This window comes from Protomyctophum bolini (assembly GCF_963924005.1).
Source record: "Protomyctophum bolini genome assembly, chromosome: 17".
Lineage (NCBI taxonomy): Eukaryota > Metazoa > Chordata > Actinopteri > Myctophiformes > Myctophidae > Protomyctophum > Protomyctophum bolini.
The window spans coordinates 23000132-23023432 of record NC_137878.1 but is presented as its reverse complement, the minus strand read 5'-3'; the positions used below and the strand labels follow the sequence as shown (position 1 = coordinate 23023432).

General features: G+C 42.3%; 2 protein-coding genes across 2 annotated transcripts; both read left to right on the top strand.

The window, feature by feature from the left end:
• Positions 1–2200: 2200 nt before the first annotated feature.
• On the top strand, positions 2201–10651 carry mturn (maturin, neural progenitor differentiation regulator homolog (Xenopus)). Its single transcript, XM_080786826.1, has 3 exons — positions 2201–2728; positions 6331–6453; positions 8241–10651. The coding sequence occupies exons 1-3, from the start codon at positions 2555–2557 to the stop codon at positions 8346–8348; spliced, it is 405 nt and encodes a 134-aa protein (XP_080642952.1). The 5' UTR covers positions 2201–2554; the 3' UTR covers positions 8349–10651.
• Positions 10652–13527: 2876 nt separating this feature from the next.
• On the top strand, positions 13528–22824 carry LOC308331981 (E3 ubiquitin-protein ligase znrf2-like). Its single transcript, XM_080787557.1, has 4 exons — positions 13528–14217; positions 17607–17702; positions 20441–20546; positions 21075–22824. Exons 1-4 carry the CDS (start codon positions 13914–13916, stop codon positions 21130–21132), a joined length of 564 nt encoding a protein of 187 aa, XP_080643683.1. The 5' UTR covers positions 13528–13913; the 3' UTR covers positions 21133–22824.
• The last annotated feature ends 477 nt before the right edge of the window (positions 22825–23301 follow it).

The window sequence follows — 23301 nt, the reverse complement described above, 5'->3', positions numbered from 1 at the left end:
ACCACTCCAAGGAACAGCAATGTCCGTGTTCACCTACCTATGTGTTCACCTAGCTATGTGGCCATGAGCACCAGTATGACTATGAGTACCAGTAGGGGCGCTCTTGTGCCAGAAACAGAGAGAGATAGTATTAGTGCTGCACTGTTGCCTGCTAATGAGAGAGAGAGAGATGAGAGGAGGGGGGAGTTGCACCACTCAGTTCACACAGGTGTGATTTTTTTTCACATGTAAAGCAAGTAGATAATGCTAGATTTGAACCTTATCACCCACTTCATACATAATACTTGCACAAGAGTCTGAGGTACCATTCCTTTATTTTATTTTATGTATGTAGCCTACTGTATACATGTATGTGATGTACGTGTCGTACGTACTGTATGTATGTATGTAAATGGTGATGGTGGAAGCAGGCACGGACCTGCACATCGAGAGCAATTGGGGGTTCAGAGTTCAGATTCTTGCTCAAGGAGACTTCGACAGAAACACTGGGGAGCCCGTTGGAACTGGGAACATCCAGCTGCTCTACCAGCTCTACTACTATATTCTAGTGTGTGTGTGTGTGTGTGTGTGTGTGTGTGTGTGTGTGTGTGTGTGTGTGTGTGTGTGTTGTCAGTCATTTCCCTTTTCCCCCCTCAACTCTTATCTTTTGTAACTTTAATTTGTGCTAACTTCACCCAAACTTGTGATGGGTCAATGAACTTGCAGTTGACTTGTGAATTAAAACGTATTCAATTAACTCTGCATATATCATCATACAACAGTGTCTCACTGACAGTGGCATATCTACATGTTCACAATATGTCACATCTTGTCATGTCACATGCACCCACTGTCGAGGTGCGTGTAAATAGGCTATGCTCTCACCACAAACATATCACACACCTCCAATTCAATGAAGGGAAAAGGGGAGAGGGGTGATCAAAAACTAAAACACAGATCACATGAATATCATGTCAAAACAAGCCTACACATAAAGTCTCACAACATAAACCCATAACACCCGGCCCTACCTTAGATCTCCATATTCTGTATGGAGCTGACCTGTTCTGACATTCCATATGTTGATCTGACCTCATCAACCCCTGTACACTCAAGACATCCTTATATGGCCAGTAAAGAATTCACTCCATGTTGATCTGACCCCCCGTGCCAAAGCGCCTGCGCTCGCCCAGCGGTCTGCCATTAACGAGGCAGATGCGTGCACGCGACTCTCGCCCTTAGGCGTCTTGTGTGTATGTACTGTATGTATATGTTACAGTAGGCCTACAAGTGAGAAACTGGGCGAGGGGCCAGGATGGAATTTTGTCTCCCTTGGGTGGGCCTGGCCTCAAAGGGACCCGGCCCTGCATGACCTCGCCCCCCGTTCCGTTTTTCTCACTTGTACTGGTTCCTTACTTGTACTGTAACATCATATAATCATATAATACTGTATATAAGTGTAGTGTGTAGACAGACATAGGCCTATAAGATATTTCTATATATGCGTCTGCTTGTTATTCTGTATTACAGAGACACACACACAGACAGACAGGCACGCACACACGCACGCAATGCTGTTAATAAATCAGTTCATAGGCAAACAACAAGTTGTATAGTCTACTGTAGCTAGTTGGCCAAATAATATGCTGCCATGTCAGTGAATGGAGAATGTTCGCCACCCAGTGGTAGTAAAATAGACTTGCTGATCATGAGGTTATTCAACACAACACACCCACATTCATAAAGCTGTAGAGGGCGAGGCATTAAGCAAAACAGCCTTCACAATCACATAATGCGTTCTATGATGATGAGCATGTGTTTTATTTTTGATGTAAAATAAGAATTAATTATATTAAATATATAGAACAATAGGATAAAGTTAAGTTAACGTTGGGACTGGAAGCCCATGGTATTTATTTAAGCATGCAGATGAATAGGACATTTTACAAAGTGTATTATTTCTGGTGGTTGCCAGGGCCTATTTAATTACAAATGAGCACGTCCTTAAAACAATTCGCTATGACCACTTTAAAAAAAAGAAAAGTTGTGTTATTAATGAACTTGATATGTGGTGCATTGATAGGCCTGGCGGTCTGCACCGCTACACTTTTCGTCATCGCGTTTATTTTACAGCGGGCGTGTATAGCCTACGTTCCTGGCCGTGTGCGTACGCGGCCGACACCGATCGGATGATCTCATAACGGCCTAACGGGGGGGGGGGAGAAAGCACAGAATGAGGGTTTAAGACCGGGGGATAAAGACCGAGCCCGCGGGTAGGAGGCTGATGCCTATGCGTCAATAGTATATATCCTTCAACCCCGTCGTGGCCAAACTGGCCATGCATGCGAGCCTCTAGAGAATGCGGTAGGGTTTCTGCTGCTGTCCCGTCAGCTGTTTTTGTCTGTGGAGTGGAGCATCACCACCAGTCCACCACCGTCCGTGCGCGGCTGCCTGGCTCAGGGCAAGAAAGATAACACCCCCCACTGACACACACACACACACACACACACACACACACACACACACACAAACTGAACAGAGCGGATCATCAGGAGAGAGAGGGGCTAAACGGAGGATGGAGTTCAAGCAGCTGGTGGACACCGCGGAAAAGTGGTGCGCCGCCAACCCGTTCGACCTCATCTTCGCGGAGGAGGACGACGAGCGGCGGCTGGACTTCTACGCGGAGCCAGGGATCTCCTTCTACGTGCTCTGCCCCGAGAACCTGACGACCGGAGGCACGGACAATTTCGTAAGTGTCTCTCGCTCACACACACACATACACACGCACGCGCACGCGCGCACGCACGCACACACACACACACACACACACACACACACACACACACACACACAAACAGGCCTGTGGCGGCGTGCGTGTATTGTAGCCTACAGTGCATTTGCGTGCGCGCGCGTCTGTTTGTCGTAAATGGAGGTGGGTGGGTGGGTCCCCGGATCCCCGCTGCGCTGATGATGTACACACAGGAGGATATCAGAATTACAGGCGGACGCGCTCTGCTCCAAAGATGCATCAGTTACGGTGTTCACCCGGCAGGAGGGGAGCAAGATGGTGTCATGCTGGTGATGTCATATTTATTTGGTGCCTTTCATTATCCTGTGTCCAGAACCAACTAGCAGTCTAGCACTGCAGCCCAGTGAGCACAGCACAGCTGCAGCCAACAGCACAGTGATATTCAACCGCACAACCACACACACACACACACACACACACACACACACCTATAGGATGCGAGCATGTAGTGCGAAGGGGCCTGCACGCCTTAAAAGCTATAGGCCTCGTGTCGTGTTATTGTTTCTGAGTGCATACAGCTCCAGAGACGAGGCCCGGCCCGTTGTCAGTGACTGTCACTCACGCGCACATTAACAGAGAGCGGGGGGCCAGATGGTAGGCTACTGTCCCACTGCCCAGCCCAGGCCAGGGCTTCTGTTCTGTCAATAAATAACAGATTATATGTGTTGTAGCTATATATATTACAGACGATGCCTCTTGTTGAATGCATGTTGTGTTGGACTTGGGGTTTCTATCTGTCTGTCTATCTGCTAATTAGAGTTCTCTAGCGTCGATGCACATTATAGGCAGATTGGTGTAGCCTTTCAGTTCTGTTCAGAATCTTCCACTGTTTACCTGTGTTTTTTACTTTTTTCCCTTCAACTCAATATCTCACTGCATAGCCTATACCTCTCTCAAGTTCCCTCACACTCTTGTGCATGTTAACTGTTGCAACCCAACCCATCCTCAACACCAGTCACCAATGCACCTCAATTTGCATCCGTGTGCACATTCAGCCATATATTAAGTTTGTTTTTGGGCCCCACTGTCAAATGCACTTTGTTATTTAAAACAGGCCTAATAATAAATCTGAAGATATATTATATTATAGGTGGCATGCCTTCTGAAGGCCTACTCGATATGCTTTAGCCGCTAAGGTGCGAGAAAAATAAAGTGCGATAAGTGGGATTAAGGTGCAAAGTGTGTTGACCGCATAGTCCACATAGGTGGACATCCATGATGGGATGGTGGCTTGTGAGCCCATTGGAGGACAAGAGTCTGCAACTGTCCCTGTGCGCACAGGGGTAACGCATGGGTGTGTGCTGGCACCTGTGCTCTTTAATATCTTCCTCCTATGCGTCCCCCAGCTTCTTCAAAAGGAGCTAGCAGTGGGGTGGCAGTGGACTTCAGGCTGGATGAGTAATGTTTTTAATATTAGGAGGGTATACATTAGTGTTCATTTTGTTGACTAAGGCTCAGACTAAAGACTAAGTCGACTAAGGTTTTTCAGAAGACTAAATAGGACTAAGACTAAATGGTGTGTTATTCAAAAGACTGGCAGGGGGCCGAAGAAAAGGTATAAGGACCAGCTAAGACTTCACTGAAGAAGTGCAAGATCAGGCCTGAGGACTGACTCGTGGAGGAGGACAGGACTGCCAGAAGAGAGCAACAGAGACACAGGAGGAACACACCCATGACTGCCAGTAGCACTATATAGTACCACCACTGCAACCTGCACATGCCCTAACATGTGGCGCCAGGATAGGACTCCATAGCCACCTACGAACACACCGTTAAGGACATAAGTGGACGACATCATCGGACTCGACGGACAACCAAAAGCAAGTACGCACCACATAGGTGAGACTGGTATAATCCGCAGTAGGACCATGAGGAAGAGCAACAAAAAAATAACTGACCATCAGAATAATTCTCTCTCTCTCTCTCTCTCTCTGCACTGTAGAGAAAAAGGGTTATTCTGACTATTCAGTTGTTCTAGAGTCAACAGGATTCCAGAGATCCAGTTACCCATGGTCGATCAATATTGCTATCAGCAAGAGGCATCACCCTCTCCCTCTCCCTCTCCCTCTCTCTCTCTCTCACACACACACACACACACACACACACACACACACACACACACACACACACACACACACACACACACACACACACACACACACACACACACACACACACACACACACACACACACACACAAACTTAACATCTTTGTTTGCATTCACATTTAACAAGAAATTCTTGAACACAAACAATAGTGGATGCACAAACTTGGAAAACTCTACAACAAGTGCTTCAGGATACAGATCACGGGTACAGAAAGCATCGCCTTCTCCATATATGGCGACTTCCAATTATTGCAGACACTGAACAGAATTTTGCCAATGACTTAGCTCTCAGCTTGGGCATGTCTGCAATCTGCAAGCCCCTCCCGACTGATTTATGGACATTACTGAGGCTTCCAAATATAAACACAAGTAGTTTACATTTGTAGCCAAGCTGTATACTAGGATCCTTAAGATGCTGGTACTTAAGCACCTTGGTAAGGAATGCCTCTTCCAGACTGTGGTCAAATGTACATGCCACTTCCAAAATGGTCACTTCTCTACTGTCCTCATCAACAACAACAATATCTGGTGTATTAGCTGTGACATCTGAAAAGGCATCATTTTCATTATTGTGCATGAACATGGCAGTTGAAACATGTGAGTGCTTATACATTTTTGCAGATGATGAAACATATGAACTTATGTCCTTAGCTAATAGGTCAACAATTCTGTCGTGCCTAGCAATGTACATTCCCCTATATACATACTGTAGCAGCCATTAGGAATATGTGACAGTGTTTCTGTAACTGCAGTGTGGTCATTGTGCAGACAATGAGGAAACGTACACACACACACACACAGGCCTGTGGCGGCGTGCGTGTAGCCTACGGTGCGTTTGTGTGTGCGGTAAACCGGTAAACATAGTGCATTTATATGTGCTTTACATATATGCTTTACATAGATTGTGTAATACTTTCTCTCTCTCACACACACACACACACACACACACACACACAATGGCGGAGGAAACCAACAACAACCAACAACCTGCACATCGGGAGCAATTAGGGTTTCAGAGTCTTGCTCAAGGACACTTCAACACCAACTCTGGGGGAGCCTGGGATCGAACTGGGAACCTCATGGTTTTCCCATCTGGCCGGTGTAGCGGCCACTCCAGCCCTTCTATGTTCTTGAATAATTGTATAATTCCAATGTCCTCATAACGTCACAAACTGCTACAACATTACAATAATTTTGGCTGTGACAATGTTGCTATACTGCTTATACAGTGTTTTTTGTCAGAGAAATACATTATGCTATGGTAGAAATGAGAAAAACGAATATTTCTCTCTCACTGTGTGTGTGTGTGTGTGTGTGTGTGTGTGTGTGTGTGTGTGTGTGTGTGTGTGTGTGCGTGCGTGCGTGCGTGCGTGCATGTGTGTGACTGTGTGTGTGTGTGTGTGTGTGTGTGTGTGTGTGTGTGTGTGTGTGTAGCATGTGTGGAGTGAGAGTGAAGACTGCCTTCCATTCTTACAGCTGGCTCAGGACTACATCTCGTCATGTGGGAAGAAGACTCTGCTGGAGGTCCTTGAAAAGGTCTTCACATCCTTCAGACCCGTAAGGAACCCAAAACTATACTCAATCAGTCAACACAGGGGTTCTCAACCCTTTTCATGTGAAGGACCCCCACATCTCCACATTTTAACTTTTTGTGTTGTTTTTTCCCCATAAATTAACGCTGCGTTTGATCATACTACAGCGTCACATAAAAGCATAAAAAGTATCAGTTCTGCAAACTTGTTGCTGTTTTTTAATTTAAATCCCTGAAAAGTTACAATTTTGGACATATGTTTCCACCCGACAGAGAAACTGTAAAAGCATGTTGTGCAAGAATTTTGCTGTTAAAATGTTCGAAACCTTTTCACAGTTTTTCCCCCTGCTTTAATTTTTTTTGTAGATGTACAAGCTCACAGCGCCACACATCACTCAGCGTTGTGATCTTGCCGATTTGTTCACACATGACACATGACACATGTGACGTAAATTCTCTGTTTATTGTCAATAGCATTTTTAATGTGTGTTCAGACAACACAAACATTAAAGTTGGATATAGGAGGGGCTAGCAGCACCCCTCAATAAGTCACTGTCTCACTGCTGACCATCAGGCATATGCCTGAAGTTCAGTAGTGACTGAAACGTTGCCTCCTTTAATACATGGTCTCTTGTACTGTGCAGATCAACAGTGTGCATGTTTGTTGATGTGCACGTGCCTACACACCTGCTCCTAAGCCTTCACTCTAGGTGTGCGGAAGTTTTTTCTCGACAAAAAATAGAGGAAGTATAAAATAGGGCTCAACTGGTTAATGTGCATTCCGTTTTGTAGTAATAATAAAATCTACGGAGTAACTAACAAACTATCGTTTTAAAATAACTAATGGAGTAAAAAGTAAGTTAATAGAACATTTGCCTCTCAGCTCAAGTGAAGTAAAAGTACCTCATAATTGTACTTAACCTAAAGGGACACTTCACCCTTTTTGCAAAAATATATTACATGTTAATGACGTTTAGAAGATTTAGGATCTTTATGTGTGTGTAATAAGTGGTTTTAGATATTTTTGATTTTAGCAGCGAGCCCAGTGTCTCTGATGTCATGGACACTGGGCTCACTTCCTACTACAATTCCCATAATGCTTTGGTGCACTGCTCCTCCTTAGATAGGGGGAGGGCTGTCTTACTGAGACAACATAGTCCAGGATGTAAGTGAACCCAGTGTCGATGACATCAGAGACACTGGGCTCACTGCTAAAATCTAAAATATCTAAAACCACATTACACACATAAAGACCCCCAGGAAAGTGTTCTAAATCTTCTAAATGTCATTAACATATATATTTTTGCAAAAGGGAGAAGTGTCCCTTGAACTTTATTTGACCACCAGGATTAATTCATTTTTCTATCGCGCATTGCCAAGGTTTTATCGAGTGCAACACTTGTAACTGATGTTACAATGACAAAATGCTGTGTGTGGTGTGGTGTTAGTATCACAGCGCCAGCTGTCAGCCATTGAAAAACCTTGTTTTCACCGTACCAGAAACGACATTCATGCGACATGGATGCGTGCACATCTTCAAAATGGCCGCAGCCACTGTTCCACTTTGACTGTTATGCTAACGAGAGGCAGCTACCGATGCGATCCGATCAAAACATGGATTAAATCATGTAAACCCTGGAAAACGTAGGCTACGGTTTTGACGGGCTGCACGACTAATTTAATCCTACGGTTACTACAGTTCTGGCGGGCTCCGTGTTAAGTACCATGCTTACCATATACATGAATGTACTTACCGGTAGTAACATTCCACCAAAGGTCCTCTTACTCCACTGTCTGTCTCTCTCTCCTACAGCTCCTGGGTCTGCCAGACATAGACGATGACAGCTTTGAGCACTACCATGCAGATATGGAGGGTGGCCCTGGGACCGACCACCAGCAGATGGGGGTCAGCCAGCAGTAAATGGCCCAACAATGGACCTGCGGTCCGGATAGATACACTTATATAGCACCACCCACTGGTCAAAACAGATAAAGATAGAGCCACGCAAAAACACACACACACACACACACACAGGACAGGACGGACAGACAGACAGACAGACAGACTCGCAGGCAGGCAGGCAGGCACACACACACACACACACACACACACACACACACACATGGGGAAAATGCACCACCTTGTTGAATGTCTCAGTATCTTTGCTTCCAAAACAGTGCACTATGATGCACTCTTTTGACACACACACACACACACACACACACACACACACACAATACATCTGGGCTACCTGCGTAATTATCATATACAATACAAAATGGATCATCTTAACAATTGATCAATCTGGTTTGTTAGAAGTTGAACAACACTATCATTAGTTCAGTTGGCTTCAGTTTGCAGACACACACACACACACACCCACACACACACACACACACACACACACTACGATACTCCATGAGTCATGACCAACTTCTCCCATGGCTTTTGATGTGCATGAGGCAGATAATTAGGTTTCAGCTCTGTGTGTTTTTGACATATTGTGTAGGTGCAACATGAGAGGAAAGAAGAATGTGAAAACGGACCGGTTGCGGTTGCATGTTTGATTTAGAATGCTTTAAAGGGGCAGTTGCAATGGCGCAGACGAGAGTTAAAGGAGGCTTGAGTGATGACAGCATGAAGGGGTGCAATTCGCTTTAATTTCAAGGACCTCATAACTGTGAGAGTGAACAAATGTTTGTCCATTTTGTTTCATTTGTACACTCTCAGAGTTACAGACCGGCAAGGGTCTATTTGGAACCCCATCAACGAACCCAGGGTTCGTTGATAAGAACCACTAGTTATTGGTGGGCTGGAATGATTCTAGATTCTGTATATTTTTTTAGGTTTATTGATGTGAAGGGGTTCACGCAGGGCAGTGCCTCACACGATCCTGGTTTACATAGTTACTACCAGTCAGAATGCTGTCACACACTCCCACTGACATAATTACAATACATTAATATTTATACATTAATTTAAGTTATATTCCAAGGCATCTGAAAGATGCTCCATTATGGAAATAGCAATCAGTGTCACTTTTATTGGCCAAGTACACTGTAAAAATTTACCCTCACAGGTCCATTTGTACACTGTCAAATCAACACTGTTAATACAGTGTTATTTTATACATACACTGTACCTGAGTACACACATAATCACAACACAGTCCCTAAGAGAAGAAACAAAGCTGAACAAAGCTTCATAAAGCTGAACAAATAAGGATTAATTATGGATTCAAGGTAGGGGTGGAGTCACTGAAGACCCTTTGTGCTCAGATTGAGTTTGAACGATAGTATTAGAAAGCATCTACAAAGACATATACTAATCTAAGAGAATATTGCACTGATTAAACCCTAACATTTTGGGCACCATCTTGGATTTCTTGCTTAATTCTTGTGTTTCTATAACTATATTCAAAGCGCCATAGACCTTAATTTTCCGAGTGCGTACCACTCAGTAAACCTCACAGCAATCACATGATTGATGTTATGTAGCAGGTGTATCTATTTTAGATGAGGATATTGGCGAGCAGGTAGATTTATTACCATCACTCGGTCAAAGGTCCATACTTAAGTTTAGCCTACTGTTGGGTAAATATATTGCCACCAACATTTATCCCTTTATCTTCCTGCTACCACATGTTCGCTTCATTGAGTTTTACTGTCTTTCATTTCATCATTTGTCCATTGACAGACACCGATTTGTAGTCGGAAGATTATGCACATGATGATAAGTGATTAGGATATGGTGAGAACAGCACTCACGACTCTAACACCATCCATCCATTGGGGTACACAGGCACACAACTGTTTGTCCTTCCTCGCTTGGGCTTTATCAATTGATTTAAATATTTCTCCTTAGCTACAGATTTACAGAACATGTTTGCACCTCTGAACCTTGATTGCTGGTATCTTGGGGAGGAGTAGACTAAATATTAGCTGTTAGTCAACCTCTGTGTGTGTGTGTATGTGTGTGTGTTTCTTTTTTCACTTGAGTGTGCAGATGTCCCCACCCATACACACAGCAATGTGTATGGCCCCATAGCCTTCACAATTGGTCCTGCAACAATACATGCAAGTCTCTTTCAATGATTTAACTTTGGCCTTTTTACTTTAGCTCGGAAAAGTTTGTCTTCTTTTTTTTTAATTGCCTATTTGAGTGTTTTAATTATTTTGTCCTCCAATGTGAGTGAAATGATTCAATAAACCGTGTGAACAGAGTGTTGCACAAGTGTGTTTTTCACTCACTGGGATAAAAAATGTCAGACTTAAAGGGATATATATATATAATAAATAATTTAATTTAACATTAATGAATAAGTAATGGAAAAATCACAGCCCCCTCACGCATTAAAATATCCTTCTAATGCGTAAGGGGCCATGATTTTTCCACTACTTTTTAAAGGACCAAGCAGTCCTGAAAGGACTGGTCCTTTATTTTTCTTCTCCTTCCGCCAAAATTAGCAGTTCTGGCAGAACCGTGAAGTTGGTTCTCCTCCCAGGATCTTTGATCAAAATGCACGAAAGGTTCTACACGTGAACTTTGGCCCTATACGGACATGGGAAAGTATAGTACGTTTTTTTAAGTGAAGAAAAAGGTTTTATGAGCCAATGAAAATTGCCGTTTGTGAAAATTCTTATAATAATAATAAATAAATCATTATTTATATAGCACCTTTCGAAACGAAGTTACAAAGTGCTTCACAGAGAATAAAAACAATCCACAACATGAAAAATAATATGTAAGTAAGTTGATACAGGATAAAACAAATTGGAAAAATGCATTAAGATACGATAAGTAAACATTTAAGGGATAAAAAGCAACTTTATAAAAATTTGATTTCAGGAGGGATTTGAAACTCAATTCTGAAGGTGATTGGGAGCCAGTGAAGAGATGCCAGAATTGATGAGATGTGATCATATTTTCTAAAACCGGTCAGGACACGGGCTGCGGCATTCTGAACTAACTGTATGCGTTTTATGGACTTGTTGGAGAGACAGGAGTACAGGGACTCAGGGAGTTACAGTAATCAAGGCGTGAGTAGAATGCGTGAATTACTTTGGTTAGGTCAGGGGGGGAAAGGAAGGGCTTGATTTTAACTATATTTCTGAGGTGGTGAAAGGATAATTGAATGACCTTTTTTACATGGCCTTCGAGATTGAGGTCAGGGTCGAGGAAGACACCAAGGTTCCTCCCGGAGGGCTTCACGTTTGAGGCAAGAGGGCCAAGGTTTTGTTCCAGCTTAGCACGTTCTTGAGGTGGACCAAATATAAGAACCTCAGATTTTGAGTCGTTAAGTTGTAAGAAGTTGATGGACATCCAGTTTTTTATATCGGCTAGGTATGAGTGTAGTTTATGTATGCTGGAGGGGTCTTTTGGATTGATGGGGAAATACAGTTTGTGTAGGAGAAGGACAGCCAAGTGCCCGACGTACTGAAAAAGAAGGGACTCCCTAAAGATAGCCTGATGATATAGGCAGAAACGTTGCTGGTTCCCTAATAAACTATTTATCTGCATTTGAAGACAGTGCATGCGGGAGTCCCTTCTTTTATGGTTATTTTATTTGAAAGTTAAATAGGGCGGCTATCCCTTTAATAGCATAACATTCTATGAATGAGTCCATTTTAATTTCCTGTTGCAGCCAGTGTTTATGAATATCAGTTGCTGACAGCAAATCAAATTGGACCCAAGCTGTTCCCCAGCAACACAAGTCCACGGACAAGGTCTACAACAGGGGTGGGCAGCTTTGACGATGGCGAGGGCCACTATATATCCCCACTCACTCAGAGGGCCACATTGCATAATACTGTCGTAGGAAAAATAGCCGATCTACAAGCTCAAAACGGGTCACAGTGTGACGCGTTTTGAGCTTGTAGATCGGCTATTTTTGCTATTATTTGAATTTAAGTCCTGAATACATTTTTGCTATTTTTGAATTGGAATCCTGAAAAGTAACATTTTTCTTTCATTTCAAATGCCTTTAATTATAGTTATGTTAACTTTATGAACTAAATACAAATACATTGGAAATACAAAAAGACCATAACATTGTGGTCCGGGGACCACCAGCGGTCCTTGAAGGGGGCTCCAGGTGATCCCCAGCTAAATGACGGAAGACTTGGTAAACTAATGGACCCCTATCTTTAACTCTTGAGAGTGTAAAATGAATTTTGGAAGGAAAAAATCAAAATATCAAGAGTTAAATTATTGTTAAACATATAAGAAAGTCTACACAATCACAGAATGTAGAAGAATTGTTATTTTTGATGGCATGGAATTGTGGACAAAATCTTATCCAACGACAAGAAATAAGAATTTGGCTAAATGTCATCAAATGGTGGTCCGTGGCTCAAATGCTGAATAAATAATGGTCCTTGATATATGAAAAGGGTTGAAAACCACTGATTTAAACCAATCTGTATAGGACTAGGATAGGAGTGGGTACAATATTATAACTACATGCTAGTGGTTGGCCAGAGACCATGGCTGTTCCAATCCCAGGAGATTCTCAACATGTGGGCCATGAGGATATTGCAAGTGGGCCCCCATATAATTGGCAAAACACTACGGTTTTAATTTAATTAACATGGGTGTATTTAAAAAAGTTTGTCAAACAAAACCTTGAAAATGTATAGTTTTGATAATGATACAATGAACTTGAAGTAGGCCTATATGTCATTGATTGTGCCAAAAAGTAGCCCACAAAATCATGCTTTTTAAATCAAATCTAAAATGACACAGATGCCTTCACTTTAATGGGGTATAAGTAAAGAATCTGAGTAGCCTACTTCTTTCAATCAATTGATTGATCAATAAAATTAAGCTTTATCATTTAATAGAAATGTATTAGTACTAAATCAGATCTACAGATAGGCTACTATAGCCTACAGATATTTATTTTACAACAAGCAGCCTACACCACAAACATAGGCCTATAAATGCATGTAGTCTACTTCGAATCGTTACTCATGTCCAACACCACTGGTTACATGCATGGTTTGACGTCACGTCGCCACCTGACGCTCCTCACAGGACAATCCCTGATTCCCTGCGCGTCTCTGTCCAGGCAACCACACTGAGGCACAAAAACAAACTGCGACTAGACGGGCGTGAGCTCTGTTTCAATCTTCACCGTTTGTTTTTCTTTCGCGATTAAAACAAAGACTTTGTTTGAAGTAAAGAAAGCGCTTCAAAAGACGCGTGCAATGTATGCTCGGGTGCGTTCTCTGCTGCTCCGACAGTAACGCGAACTATGACAACTTTAAGACGGTTATAACTTATTGTCGTTGTTGTTAAACACTTGTAATAGCCCATGTTTGTTTCTTTTCGGCTGCCGTTGTCGTCAACTCCACTCCACGGGACGCGCACTAAAACATGTTCTAAACATGTGTCGTAGCCCAGGACTACTGTCGTTGTTGGTCAACTTTAAAGTTTGGTAAAAAAAAAAAGCTGTTTTGAAGATTTCATACTGGCTAAGTGAGCATGGGTGCAAAACAAAGCGCTCCCGATTTTGATGGTCGAACCCGGGCTTATTCCAGTTCGGACCTGCCATCTGGGAACTCTGACGGGGCGGATAGGATTGGATTTAGATACACCAATGGGCCCGATGGACCACGAATTCGGTACACAGGAGGAGTCCTGGCCAATTCTGCTGTCAACATACCGAACAATAGATCAGCTTCACATGGCTTGGACATGGAGGAAGAGAGAGAACTGTCCATTAGAGGAGGGCAACGACTACTTATTGGATCCCTACCGGCTCACCTATCCCCTCACCTGCTAGGAGGTAAGAAAACAGTGAGCATGGCAACGAGGACATGCAGTAGCCTGTCGAGTAGCCTACTGTCTGTAGGCCTACTGTAGCCTACTACATTTATAATAGTTTACACAGTTGGTTGATGTAACAGTTTATAGTTCTAGAAAAGGCTGCTATGTTTATTATAACAATGATTGTGTCTCTAAACTTTTCTTCTTCCTTACCACCATTCCCTCCCCTGTCATGTAAAACTGGGGTGTTTATCAGTGAGGCAGAGAAGGAAGAGAAAATATGTAGGTCATTAGATAAGAGCTTCCTTCTGGTTACCCATTGCCTTGAAAACACAAACACACACACACACACACACACACACACACACACACACACACACACACACACACACACACACACACACACACACACACACACACAGATATTCTGACCTCATTTAGACTCTTTTGTTTCTCACTGTATGAACACTGTACACACACAAACAGACACACAGAATCACAGTAGAATAGAAATGTGCTGTTCTTTATCTAGACGTTATCTAGAGACCCTGTGCAACACAAGCTGTGTTAACAGATGGTGGGTGTCAGGACACCAGGGACTTAGGCCTTAATAAATTACTGACAGACAGACAGACAGACAGACAGACAGACAGACAGACAGTTTTACAGCACAACCTATAGTCGCCTATAGTTTCTCGGAGGAGGAAGTCTATTACCGTTCTTTAATTGTTAATTACGCCACAAATAACCGTTGCTCATTAGACACACATTTGTCATGATGACTCTGCACATCTGAGAGACAGGTCTGCTTGGCCTGTTTCACATAACCAATAAGACCATGGCATACCAATGTTGCCTTAAAAATAGTCGAGTTTGCAAACTTAGGGATAGACATACACACAAAGACACACGTTGTTGGAGCTCAAAAAGAAAAGAAAAAAGTAAATTACAAAAGCAGCAAATGTTTCAGCCCTTGACTATCATCAGTGCTGCATGAAGGTTCTCCTAGGAACAAATATAGATATACAAATATAAGGTGCAATTTATCAGTCAGCTGACGTCCCTAAATGGACGTGATGTAGTTCCTTGTCCAAACAGACAGCACCACAACTATACGTCCAGCAAACAAGCGATTCTGCAGGACTGCCGAGTCACAAGAAAATAAATCTAATTATGTGGACATGCAGCCTGTGTCATTGGTCATCCATGATGTCTATGACATAATATATGACTCCAAATGTTGGCAAGGTTTCAGCCTGAAAAGTGACGGTTTGACATCAATTATGAAATTAAATTAAAATTAAAATCACACCTGTGTGAACAAGTGAGGGGTGCTCATATCATCGCATCATCTCATTTCAGCCAATCACAAGTTTTCGTCTCGTTTGTGTTTACACGAACACTCAAAATTGTCCATTCATTGTCAATGGCATTTTAATGTTTGTGTAGGACAAAGTTTGTGCGCACACACCAAAAGCTGGACATAGGAGCGCCCTTCAAAACTCACACTTTCATCAGCGTGCATACAATGCGTTTGGTCCAGCTCCAGGTGCGCACACACACACACACACACACACACACACACACACACACACACACACACACACTCCCTCTAAAGCTATACGCTAGCCCCCTGCACAGTCAACCATGCCGTAAAAACACACAGAGCATAAATGAAAACAAAAGAAGAAAAGAAGAACACCCTGTCCCTGTCTAGTGTTGTAGCCTTTCTAGCCCAGGGACATTGATGTGTAGGTAGGTAGGTATACAAGTAAGACGCGCAAACGCGGGAAGCGAACGCAGCTCGTACATTTTTGGGTTTTTTAAGATTTTTTTTTTAAAGATTTTTTTAGTGTGTGTATGTGACTATGTGTGTGTGGTTTTTTGTGTGATACAGCCGCGCCCTCTGGTGGCGGGCAGGTGGTGTTACAGCGTGACAGACAGACAGACACACAGACAGACAGACAGACATGTTCTGCTAGGTCTCATAGTTAGTGCTCACTGCGTTCGCAATCATACGGTCTGCCTCTTAAGTTTGTCTTCTACAGATGCCCCCAATAGCATTACCAGAGGAGTATAGTCATATATATATATATGTATCATAGTATCTTGACTTATCTATGGTAGCCTGGGAACGCATTGTATATTGTACAGAATTGTGTTGCAGATTAAACCTTTTCATAGATTCATAGACAGCACTATCAATGTGTAGCATTGACTTGGATTCATGTTGATGTGTTGTGTATATTTTCCACATAAAACCTCGAAACTTTCACTTAGTCTGCTCTTAATTCCCTCTACACCAAACCTCTTTGCCGAAAATAGCGTGTGTGTGTGTGTGTGTGTGTGCGTGCGTGCATGTCACCTTATTTCTAATCAACAGTGTTATAATTTCAAACATTAGTTTTTATCTCCACTGTCGGGTGGGCTGCCATTATACCCTGTTAATCTTAACAGATGGGAGAACAGCAGAATGGGGGTGAGGGGAATATGGATCATATCATTACGTCATCTTATTGAATTAATTGATGAATTCGGCATAGCTTGTCATAAATAGAGGCTGCAGTGAGATGACGATGGAAGCATCCGCTCACTGTTATTACTGTAGAGATATTAAGCAGGGGCTCAGCAGCAGTAACTTGTCACAGAGAGTCTCTGCAGGAAATTGCGGGAATCATATAAACACTCTGTCCACAATGACTCAATATATTGTATCATCATCATCAGCATCATCAGCGGGATCATCATATTCGTAAAAATCGCAACACAAGCTCATGAAATTAGATCTCTAATTTAATATACATTTATAGTGCAATTTGATGGTCTAAGGTCAAGGTCAAATACTAACATTGTTAAATACATACTTTCTGAACTATGAGACTGATTGCATTTGGAATCGTGTCCCCAGCCATTTTAATTCCCTGCATTAAGTTTCCATATTGATGAGGTAACTATAAGATGAGGTTTAGTTGAACTATACACACAGTATATGCAGTTATGCACACATCAGCTTGTTTACAGACAGTTTACTGTTTATGAGTGGACCTGCCTGAGCATGCACGTCCAGCAAAACACAAGATAGACCTTATCTACAGTAGCCTACATGTATTGGCCCACATTCTCTCTCTGTGGAAACTATAGCCCGACACACACCGGCTGCGTCCCCCGCGCGGCGCCGCGCGGCGCGCACAGCCGCCTCCATTATTTTCAATGAACCTAACGCACACCGGCTCCGTCCGCCGCGCCACTAGCATAGTGGAGACTGAAGCTTCATTTTAGTCGCACGACTGTGTAGCTCTATAAATAATAATGGATAACTGAAACATTCAATGAAAATAACAGTAATTCGACAAAGTATGGATTAAACCCTCAGCATTGTCGACCTGTCCCTATGTGTTCTTCCCTCAGGTTTCCACTGTCCTGTGTGCACCAAATATGTGGATGCAGATGAAATGGAGAAGCACCTGTTTGCGTGTTTCACTAAAACAAGCCTCTCTTACAATAGTAAGTACACTACAATCTATAGCTTGTTAACACAATAGTAAATGGAGGAGAAACACAGAGAGAGAAAGCAGAGACAGCTGGATATCTCTCATTTTAAACACCTTGCATAAACATCATAAATCATTTTCTCACCATCACCCGACTAGAATAACTGGATTTATTTTCTTTACTCAACCAAAACATGTGAATATCAGAATATCTTATGAAGAAAAGAAAAACTAAAAGTGAGAATTTCTCTCCATGTCTTTCATGGCATATGGACAGTATGCCTATAGTTACAGTACATGAAGTGCAACTGGACGTACAGTATGTGTGATCTCATGTTGGGCACAGATGGACATCTTGCTTTTAGTTAAACGGGAGTCACCAATGCTGGGCTCTGGACCAATGCTTGAAATGCACATTTTATCGATGCTAAGATTCAAACCTCCAAGATTATTGACCATTATCACACAGCAGACCTTTTGCCGTATAGACCTTTAGGAAAAACATTCTGACGGCACCTTGGTGCCCTATGACATTTGTCTTATGATTGTTAAATCAAATGGCTATTAGCTTACAGCTGGTTCAGCTTATATACATGGATGTTGCGTCGTGTAGCCACATACTGTATGTGACCTCATCCATCACAGTAGCTTGGGATTCTTGTCACCTAGCGTTGCCATCCACATCCAGCATGGGTGTGATACAATGTTGGAAAATACCCCTATTCACCCAGCATGGCAACAATCCATTCAATAACTAAAACTTAATCGAGCAGTGATATTATGACCCAGGCCAAGGTGTAACTTGAAGAAGAAAGCAAGAGCACTCAGTTGAGTAATTCCACAGGCCTAGGGGTACCAGAGCACAAAAGAAGACGAGGAGACGCAGTTTAAAAAGTTAATTAGTATAGATTAAATAATCAAATAAATAATCTAGGAATAAACAGAGGTGGTGTGGAAATCAGTTGTGTAGTGTGGGTGAGAGTGTTGTATATAACATAAATGTTTGGTGAGGTGCAGAGGACACCAGAGAACTTACCAGTTTACCGACTCGCTGCGGTTTAGTGCATTTTAGTTTTTCTCCACCTTCATTTAAATTGCATTGAATTCAGAGATAGAGACTAGTTGTTTAGAGTTTAAACTAGATGAAGTGGGAATGCTAAAGTAAAGTTTAAACACCAAAGTGAAAGTACCGAAACAATGTAATTCTTTAGTAAACAATATCCTACTATCATTGGTATTCACATACTCAACTTTTTATCATTGAATAGCTGACCATTTAATTGCACAAAATAATTTGTTCACTTTGGAGATGAACTATAACATCTGTGGGTTTGACATATACTACACTGATGAAGACAGCATGTTAGCATAATGATGAAGAATTTCGCTGCGGCGAGTTGGAAAACTGGCGAGTTTTCCGGATACCGGTGCAGAAATCAAAGATGTGCCAACGGACAAGCTTTAAAAGGGCACCCGGCACCCAGATGCTCACAGTCACCAATTTCACTGATGGCGTTCATCACACTGCTCCCCAAGTCCTAGGGGGGACTGCCCATAACTCCAGAGTCCTTAACATCCCATCCCATTACTCTGACTATGTGGCTTCACATGCAGTTAAAGTTAAGTTAAAACCAATGACAAACACAGAATGAGAAGAGCAAAGCAAACGCAACTCAAGTAAAATACATAAAGCCAACTACATACAGTATAATACAGGGGAACCGTCACAAGCAGCCATAACTGAGTGGATAAAGAGGCCGTCTAGGAATCAGAAGGTCCCCAGTTCACCCCCGGCCTTCCCAGCCGGTGTGTCAAAGTGTCCCTGAACTGAACAAGACACTGGACCGCTAACTGCTCCCTACTATGCACTATTAATAGCACCCACTGCTCCAGTCCTAATAGTTAGGAAGGGTGAATGCAGAAGACTCTATGTGACTATATGAACGATGTATAGCCTCAGCCTGTGAGCAAGTTCAGGCAGATATATACTCAAATGAGATATGCACATCCTCAGGGGGTTACGTAACTGTGACACGTCACTAGCAGCTGACCAATCTGGTGGTCTGTTTTAGCCTATCATTCCCATTGTTGTCAAACATCACTATCGCTGATGGAGTGCTCCTACCGCTGGCCATCCCAGCTCCACCTGTAAACGTGGGTGGAAAAAGTACTCACATTGTTTTACTTCAGTAAAAGTATCAATACTAAAACGTAATAATAGTCTGTTACGAACAAGTAATCAAACTTTACTTGAGTAAAAGTACAAAAGTAATCGCATCAAAAGTAAGAGTAGCCTTCTCAAATGTCCCATTTCACAGGTGTGTAATGTATTAAAATCATCTGAAAGTATAGCAGATCTACAAGGTAGAATATAAATAGCCCGAATTAGGGCTGAACTGGTTAATGTATGTTTTGTAATAATAAATCTACAAAGTAACTAGTACGTTTTCAAATTATTGTAGGTGAGTAAAAGTATAATATTTGCCTCTGAGATGCAATGGTGTAGAAGTAACAGTACTGAAAACTGGAAAGACTCCAGTATAAGTAAAATTACCTCAAAATTGTAGTTAAGTACAGTGTATTAATTACTTTAATTTACACCACTGCCTGTAACCTCCGTTTTCCCCCTGAGGTGTGGTTGTGATATATCTCCCTGCTCCCTTGTCTTCTAATTGTGCTGAGCAGGGAGTAATACGTTGCCAAGATCAAAATATTCATGGTCAGTCGACATGTTCTTTTTGTCTTTCCCAGAGGACATTCTGTCCAAAGACTCTGGGGAATGTTCTATCTGTCTGGATGAACTGGAACAGGGAGACACGATTGCCAGACTGCCTTGCCTCTGCATCTACCACAAAGGGTAAAACATTTACTAACCAGCGGGTAAATCTTCACCTTCACCCCAACCAGTTGTTGGGCAAAAGAATGCCATGTTGAATAAAAAGGCATTGCTATGATGACAGTGATTCTGCTGACAGCTCAAAACTAGCCCCCAATGCTCAAAATAAAATGAGATGAGATGAGAGATTCAATCTATTGTCAAAGTACAGCACAGCACAGCGAAAAGTATTTTCGCATCTCACCAATGGTGCAAACATGTCAGCAAGGAGGATACATTAATTACAGTAGTACAGTAGTAACAGTAGAATGAGCTGAGCACTAGTCATTTCAATAAATAAATAAATAACATGAGAGAAAGAAGAAAAACATGATCTGTCCATATTGCACGTAGCCCTTATTGCACGTGGCCAATATTGTGTCAAAACATATTGTGTAAAAAAATGACAACATTGTGTCTCGTTTCCATGTTGAACCCCATTGTTATGGGATTTCTTTGCTTTCATTTGAAGCCTTTTTCTTTAAAGCATCCCCTTCTGTTATTTTTCAGGTGCATAGATGAGTGGTTTGAGGTGAATCGCTCATGTCCAGCACATCCCACAGACTAGAGAGACTGCTGCATACAGCTGGATCTATACAGTATGTCACTGCAGTCTCCGGTAGACCCTAGACCTCATCTGTCTATGCCAGCTCAGCATCAAAAGGTTTCTCAGGGACTAATGCTGCACATTTATCTGGATCACCTCATGGAAGAGCAAAGGGAGTATGAGGCTATTGTACTCATGGAATATCTCCCGGGGACCAATTTATTTTCTACCTACTATACGTATACGGAAGATACAACATGTTCGTCCAGCTACGTGGTGGAGTGAGTTCGTTTTTTTTACTGGAAAGGTGCACTGACTCAACAGAACGCAAATCTGCACCACGTGGCATGCCCTGAAAAATATTAGCAATTTAGGCAGTTGCATTTCTACCTACAGCCATGAAAAAGCAGTGCAACATGTGTTGTACATTCATTGGGCCCGGTTCACCAGGGAAATGTACACCCAGGTGTAAATAAAGTGACTAAAGGAGGGTGTATATTTCGGTACGCTCGATCTCAAGTGCCATTCACCAATATCGCATGAGTGTAGCTCATTTCGCCTCTTTCCCCAAGCGTTTCGCCTGGTGTAGTAGAACATCCACGCCCGTTTTAGCTCCATATAATGTAACCTGGGAATGAATCATTAAAAATGGTCTCACAACCACGTTACTATCATGGTTAGAAATGGACAGATCTACAAGCTATAGGCCTACAGAGTGTCAGCAGCACCACAGATCAGCCTATTTTGGCATGCTATGGATCCATTACACGTCCAAATGCTAATAAAACTTGGCGAGGATATTATAAAAGCCATTTCTATTGAACAATTGTTCACTCACCTTTGCAGAGGTAAAGAAATATCCTTATGAGGGGAAATTCGTCTTTTTGATCAATATAATTTTATCTGATATTATCTCTATTGTCTTATGTCGGAATGGATGTTCTGGACACATGACACAGCTATATTTCCTTGTCAGATCAGATGGTAAATATAAGTAGAGGCATTCATGTGATGATGTCGTCAATACATAATAGCCTATTGATGAGCCTAAATGAATCACAGGACATTTGGAGTTGCCGAGGCATGCATTTGTGGCGTTCATGATGTGATCAATATACAGTAGCCTATTATAAATGAATACCCACGACAAAATGGGGGCGCATCTGTTCCCAATGAGGCAGACTGCTCATCTCACCATATCACGCCTTCAACAAGCTTTGAACTGGACAGACTGGCCAAAACATCTTTACAATGGCCACTTTCCTGATCTTCGAGAGCCGATTTTATAATATATATATATATTAATATTATTTATTATGTGTTGACAAATGTTGGGCACATACAGTACATATTTTATTTGAGGTTTGGGACTATTAATTGATTCAGTATGAGCATTCTAAATACATATACGCGAACCTCGATCCCTGATAAGTCAGCCTTGGACTTGACGTGAAAATGGGCACAGTATACGCTCAAGTCACGTTAAAAGAATAATGATGAATTCCACACCTAATGCGGGAATGGTCGGAAATCTCGGTACGCTCATATTTTGAGCGTGCCGTACAAATTGCTTGATGAATCGGGCCCATTGTCTTTACAGTCTTCCTCTCTCTCTCTCTCATACACATTTATTGTCTACCTCTCCATCTTTCTCTGCTTTGACCATCATCTGCAGTTCTGCACCCAAAACTCTGTAAAAGTAGCTAAAGACTGAGTTAAGAAAGGGAAAGCTCAGAATGAATTGAATGTACATAGACATTACTCATAATTGGGGGGGGGGGGGGGGGGGGGTTGGGTATGTTGGGTTCACGTTGATGAATGTATATTTAGTTATTCTAATGTCAGCTTGCACCAGTGGATGGTGCAAGCTGACATTGTATGTAAAGTAATTGGCTAGTTATGGTACACGTACATCCCATAAAAACGATGGACAGGAGCATTGTTGGCTAGTGGATGGCTTGTACCCTATAAACCGGAGGATCATTGCTCCACGATTATTCATTTCAAAAAGTGACATAGTAGACTTTAAATATATTTGAGAATTGAGGTCCCTTGGCCTGCTCGCAGTGTGCACAAGACATATGATGCTGTCATGCTGATTGGCCTAGCAGTATGACTGCTGAGGACAGGTGAATGCATGATCTCCTGATGGAGATGAAAAACATCAGACCTGTGTGATGCAACAGCGTT